This window comes from Neopelma chrysocephalum, unplaced genomic scaffold, assembly GCF_003984885.1.
Source record: "Neopelma chrysocephalum unplaced genomic scaffold, ASM398488v2 Primary Assembly neopelma1_74, whole genome shotgun sequence".
Lineage (NCBI taxonomy): Eukaryota > Metazoa > Chordata > Aves > Passeriformes > Pipridae > Neopelma > Neopelma chrysocephalum.
Window position 1 is genome coordinate 9767617 of NW_020897735.1, and position 7008 is coordinate 9774624.

The 7008-nt window shown below is 41.5% G+C and overlaps 1 protein-coding gene across 3 annotated transcripts in view; it reads right to left on the minus strand.

Annotated features, from left to right (window-relative positions):
• Nucleotides 1-7008, minus strand: part of MAPKAP1 (mitogen-activated protein kinase associated protein 1) — an 85914-nt gene that overhangs the window by 64858 nt on the left and 14048 nt on the right. For all 3 annotated transcript variants that reach the window (XM_027687693.1, XM_027687694.1, XM_027687692.1), the window contains one exon: nucleotides 4059-4207. In XM_027687693.1, the coding sequence (XP_027543494.1) occupies nucleotides 4059-4207 (149 nt within the window). The remainder of the gene's footprint in view (nucleotides 1-4058; nucleotides 4208-7008) is intronic.

Below are 7008 nucleotides of genomic sequence, written 5' to 3' on the forward strand. Positions count from 1 at the left end.
TGACCACAGGGAGCCACACACTGACCACAGGGAGCCACACACTGACCAACAGAACAGCACAGTGACCACAGGGAGCCACACACTGACCAACAGAGCAGCACAGGCTGCCCGGGGTTGTGGTGGAGTCCCCGTCCCTGGAGGGGTTTAAAGGACATGTGGCACGAGGGGACATGGGTCAGTGGTGAGCACAGAGGTGATGCTGGGCTGATGATCTTAAAGGTCCTTTCCAACCTTAATGATTCCATGATTCTAAATACTGAACCTGCATTTTTATATCACATATGTTAACATGTATGTTCTATCACACGAGTGATAACACTATAAAAATCCTTATTTCAAGTGTCTTACTAGAGTGCAGGTGGTTTTTAAACCACTACAATTGGCAGAATAAGCAAATGCTTTAAAAACAACCCCTATGCAAACTTATTTCAGATTCAAATGAGGATCATTCAACTCAGCTTAGGGGCAAAACATTTAAATAAAAAAATGCATTTTTTCCACACAGAGATCTTAATCCTGGATTAATTATTTTACACATTTTCCATATTAATTAAAGCAGTATTGCTTCTTCTTAAGTTCTTTATCTACTTTCTTTGAGTAAAACTATTTAATACTGGGGATTGTGGAAAACATTTGTTCATGATTATGCAGCATACAGTCAAACAAGACTGAAACAAGAGCAGCATGCAAAAATGTATTTAAGGACTATCATCCCAAAATGCTGCTAAAAGCTATTAACCAGTACGTGTTAATTGCCACAGCATTCATATTAATTTTCACTTCGGGCCCGACATTGTGGAATATTTCCCCTGATACATTTTAAACAAAGTTTAATTTAAGGAACTGCTTCTATCAACACTTACGAAAATTAACAGCCTAGCAATTAGCACTCATGAATTATCCCTTCCCCCATGCTTGCCACAGCATCATTTTTAAAACAGTTGCTACAAGAGAAATTGTTGTTTTTTAACCCATTACCAAAATTAGCCACCAGAAACCTTGTAGCAATACAGAGAGGCCCCATTCCTCACAACAGGATTTTTAGCATCTGTCCAGTCAAAAATTACATGGACCAATTCTTTTTTAAATTATCTCCAGTAGTCAAGCAAACCTACAGAACTCCATAAGTTCAGAAGAGCCAGACTTTTTTCCAGCTCCATTTGCAACTAGCTGTGAAAGCAGAAATTTTAAACAATTAAAGGTTCTTTTCATACAATATTCCTAGAAAGAGTTTACAGGATTTATTAACCAAGAGGTACAACCCATGTGCTTTACAAAACATGCAAACAGGTCCAGGGCTGAGGTTTACTTTAACTATTTTAAGGAAAAACTTGAAGAAAGAGTGAAGAGTAGTTACTGTGTGCTTTTTTATTTTACTGGGGCTTTTGTTATTTACTCTGTGTATGGCTTTAGTTAAGAGCTGAAGTTTTACAATGTACAGGAATCCACAGATCTGTCCTGGGTAGTGGTGAGGCAAATTGTGTGAATTTTTGAAGTGCTTAGAATGCCTCCATTGCAGTTGCATTTCACAAGAAATATTCTCTACTGTTTTGATAATGGATGAACTGATCAGGACAGGAAGAAATTAGAGTGTTTTAAAATTTTACTATTTCATAAAATCACAGAAGTGGTTATGAAAAAGACACTAAATCTGGCAGAAAACACCTGCAAGATGTGAGCACTGACTCCACTGGCCTGGGTGGTATCACAGCTCACAGGGTGTTCTGGTTTGAACTGGAAAGCTGAAAACAACACCTCAAGTGTTGGGGGGCAGGGAGGAAGGCCCCTGAGGAGGGTTTATTCTACTTCAGGTCAGTCAGGGACCTGAGTTGGTGGTAAGTGAAAGCAGTGGAACCAGTCAGCATGAGAGGCACAGCCACGGACAAAGAGCTCCACACTGAGCTCTGCTCCTGCCTCACCCACACACCAAAAATGAGAGTCACTGAACACCCTAAACCTGCATCACCAAACCCAAATGTGCACAAACCAAGGGCCTGGTTACAGTCATAAAGATTTCAGAGCCACTGTGATCCCCTGGGTAAATACATAATTAAGTAGGGTGTTTTTAAGACATGTTTAATTAGGCCCCCAGCCCCTCCTCACCCCCCCGCCTCTCCCCAATTATGTATCATTTCCCCCAGAGATATGCAGCTCTGTTAATTATGTAAATAAGTCATGCACTATTCCCTGAAAGAGTTGTATTTCTGTGAAAAACTGCTCATCTACTATCAATAAAAATAAATATGAGACCTACAATATTCCATTAAAAATAATTTTTAAAATCTCAATGTTTTTGGTTCTATATTAATGCCTGAAAATACTGCAGAACTGAAGTAAAATAACTCAATTGTACTGTGTTTCTTCTCTATCTCAGATGATCAACCAGGTATTTAAATTAGACAATACATACAGAAGTATAGTGAACAAATTTTGTAAGCAAACTATTGACACAACCAGAGTAATATAAACTATGGTGTGAAAATTACTACAGTGAGATTATACTCCAACAAAATGCCCATTCAAGTATTTTGGAATGTGGAGAAGGCATTTTGATTTGTAGATCACAAATTGAGTGACATTGAGGTATCTCATTAATATCTCAAACTAACATGTAGAATGGACTAAACACCTGCTAAAAGTATCTGAATTCAATACAGGAAAATTAAGGTGTTCATTATAGTCAACTACAATTTCTATTAACGCAGTAAAAATTAGCTTGGACTGTCAAAGAGAGAAGGAAAAATGCCTCAAATTTCCTCAGGTTTCTGAGAAACGAGACTTGGACATGACTGAATTACAATAGAATTCTCTTAATACAGAAGTATTTTATTTTTACTTCCTCTGTGCACAACTGCTGGAAGTACAATTAAATGTTTGCCCAACTGAAATTTTGTGGCACAAGAACAGCAAACCTGGAGTTTAGAAAAACAGTCTCTTGTTGCTGTTAGCATGGGAGTGCTGCTGTCACCCATCAGCGAGGGCAGGAATTGTGAAAACCTTGGTCAGCACTAACTGCTATATGCTAATAAGTACAAAATCACAAGAGAGGAGCTTTTGCTTCATGGACTTCATAGTTCAAAGGTTACCATTTCCCAAATATTCCAGATACTCCCAGATATTCCAGTGGAATTACAGATCTGACTTTCCACTTCGAGAATATTCAACAGAATATAAAAATTCTTCCATCACAATGGTAATGAAGCTCAAACTTCATCCTCCCACAGGAGATTCCACAAACAAATCCAGCAGAAAACAGATCTGTGCAGTATTTATAATTGTTTTGGAACAATACGACACTGATCCATCACACCAACGTTTATATTTCAGTTTCTGGAGCTGATGACAGAGAAAAATATTTGACAATACGGAGTACAGGGAAGATAGTTATCCACCACTGAGTGATATCAGATCCATCTCCTGAACTGGATGTGGCCAAGGAATGAAGTGACCCTCCAGGTTTCCAGCCAATCTCCTCCCCGTGTTACACAAACGAGCTCTTGTGCAGAAATGCATCGATTAGTGCTGCTTTCTGCCCCAGACAGTGACCTATTGATGCTTCAGTTTTCCACCCTCAAAATAGACAGAGGCTTCTCCCACTCTCACTGGAGCACTTTGAGGATGAAGACATAAATCATGGAATATCCAGCAAGTGCTCTGATGTGGATAACCAGAACGGGTTCCTTTAAATGCCAAATAACCAATCATTTATACAAAGGGTCTCACCATCAACTGCAGAGAGATGTGCCATGACTCTGCCACACTAAAGGTGCACCTCACTAACCTGCTGGAGAAGGGAACAGCAAGGTAAGGGAGCCTAATTCTAAGGCCAGAATTTTGTAATGGAAAGGGGAGAAATGGTTCTACCGAGCCTGGAACTGTTACATTTGCATGTTCCCAGATAACCACCTGCAGGGTGGTTATGTATATATACACACCTGGTGGGCTGCTATAGAGCCTAATCAGAGCTTGCCCAGTCAGGGCACAGGAGCACTGCCCCAGGCCTGGCACTGCCAGGGCAGGGGTCCCTGGACCTGAGCCAAACCCAGCCGGGCACTGACCTTGCCGTCGAACTTGGAGTACTCGTTGAAGGGGTTGTTGAGCTGCAGGGGACACTGCTCCAGCCTCACAGAGAGGATGGATTGCTTCCCAGAGCACGGCGACTTCACTCGGAAATTCTTCTTTTCAAACAGGGAGCTCAGCTCCTCGGCTGCAGAGCAGGAGAGAGATTAGAGGCGCCGCATGAGGAGATGTACAGAGGCTGCTCTTACCACAGAGAGATAATATCATAAAAGGGAGCACAAAATCAAATACAGAAAACAACAAATGCTTCAGCAGGGCAGGATCTACCACCATTCTTTCACAGCCCAAAGATATGAAAACATTAAGAAGTTTGAACAATGCTACTGTTTAGGCTGAGGAAAAGATGAATTTTTCCCATACAGAGAATAGACCAGACCAGTATAAGTTCCATTTGAGTCAAGATAAAAATCAAGAGAATGACACATTCCTGGTCTTTCTGCTTGCCTACCTCTTCCTAAATGAACAGGAAATACTCTGGAAAAGAACTGCTGACACATCTGTAACACACCATGTGAAAGCAGTTCAAAGTGGGCCCGTAACATTGACATTGGCCACAGCACAGGACAGGATCCCACTGCCCCACAATGCACTGTAATGTCACCAGGCTTGGCTCTGCACCTCAGCCAAACCAACCACTTCTGCAGATTTTACTTCTCATGGTAGATTGGATATGGCCTCCCCTTAAAAAAATGTCAAACCTGAAACCACCATTCCAGACCAACAGTCTGAACAATAAAAACAAAAAAAGCTTTCTAAAAACAAAGGGGATGTGAGTTCATGAGTTTTTTGTGTGGTCTGTGAAGGCTCACAAAATTCTTGGACAAGCAGCTCTCTTTATGTGAAGAAACTGCACAGCTGAATTTCCAGCAACGACTTAATTCCAAATTTACAGGCATACTTTCAAAAAACCCTAAAAATTAGGGCTTCTTATGTTACATGGCCACTGTAAAATCAGGACAGAGCCTGGGGTGTTCCAGCACATCAGTACCAGCGGGTCTCATCTGCAAGGGACTGGGACTGAACCTGGACAAGGTTTCCCACATCTGCTCCAGGAACCAAGAGCCCCCAACCTCCATCAATCACTGCCTGAGAACCAACACCAGCTCGCCCAGCCCGACCCTCCTGCTCTTGGATTCCCTCACAGCTCACAGATTCCCATCCTGCTGCTCCAGGGAAATCACAGAGCACGCCCAGTTGGGAGGGACCCGCTCCCAAGGTGGAATGACCTGGGAACTGATCTGCAGGGAGTTGCTTTATTTCTTAGAGTGCAAAAATAAAACTTGTCAAATGATAACTAGTCAAAAGCTCAGTTTATTTTTATCAGATTGCCTGAAAATTCAGGCAGTTGGCAGAGGTGCTAAATACTGGCACTGAGAGATCCCCAACAGGCTCGTGAGAGGCTGCCATTAACCCAAAAAGCTTTATTTAATCCCTTTAAATGTGGCCACTTTTACCCCATTAGGTTGGGTCTTTTTGGTAACAAGCACTAATACCTATTTGTTTTGTTGGGTTTTTTTTAATCTCAATTATCATTATGCTGGAGTATTATCTTCAACTGATATTTGTTGGGCATTTGGAAAGGACCTTGGAATCCATTATAATGGTTTTACTGGTTCAAGTGAAAAAGCAAGCTTTTTATCTTCTGTCTCTAAGGAAATTGTAGTCTATGCTATATGGATTTTCCAGCTTTGGTGAGTGTGTTGGCTACAGGAGCTACTCTGTCCAGGCTGAGTGCAAGGCTTTGGAGAGATTCCCTCGATACACTGTTAATTTGCATTTTCTATGCTCTGAAATGAACCCATGTCAGATGTAAATGCAATGCCTTTCATCCGAAAATATGCAGTGTTTTCTAAAAAGGAGTAACCTTTGCATGAGTATCTGCATTTGGGTTACATTTCAAGAGGATGGTGCCAGACTCTTTTTGGTGGTGCCCAGCAACAGGACAAGGAGAAATGGCCAGGAACGAATGACACGAGGGCCAAAGACTCTGCAGGAACCTGAGTGTGAGTCAGGGCAGTGTGCAGGGACAGCACCCAGGACAGAGGGAAAGAGAGAATTGCATCATCACTGGGCAAATGCTATAAAATACTGAGCAAAGAGTTGGAGGTTATGGTAGATTAACCTTTAAAACCTACAACTCTGCTCACAGAAGGAGAAAGGCAAAAACATTTCAGAATGCATTAACAGGGGTATCCAACACAGCTGAACACTGAATTAAGGATTAGTGCAACTGTGCTGCTCATGTGAGCAGCTTTGTTCACTCCTCTGAAAAAGATATTATAGTGCTGGAGAAGGTTCTGCAAATGACAGCCAGGGAGATATGAGGATTTAGGCAAAAAAAGGAGATTACAGAGGGACCTCATTAAGATATACACAAATTTTGAAAGAAGTAGGCATGACAGACCATACAAAGGTTTGAATGTGTGTCAAACACAACAGAAACAGAGACTAGCCTGAGCTCTAAAATAGGAGAATTCAGACAGATTTTTAATTTTATATATTACAGTTTAAACTATGTAGAACATCCAGTCACAAATACTTAATTATATAATTAAAAAAAAAGAATAGAATATTTTTGGAGAAATCACTGATAATAGTTTTACCAAGGAAAGGCCAGACAAACTAAGGCAGCATTTATTATGCTTGCATTTAAGCAGATCATATATACACTCATTATTTCTACAGATTTTCACCCTATCTAAAAAAGTAACTACAAAAATATTCCATAGAAATAAACTCCACAGAATCCTTCATCGCACCCTGTGCACCAAACACCCCTGGGAATGGCTGGAAAGCCACATGGAGGTGCTGGTCCTGCCCTTGGAATGCAGACACCTGCCCCTGGAGCAGAATCCTGTCCCTTCACTCCCCGGGGACACCCAGGGCTCTGCCATCCCAAGGGCTCTGCCATCCCAAGGGCTCTGCCAC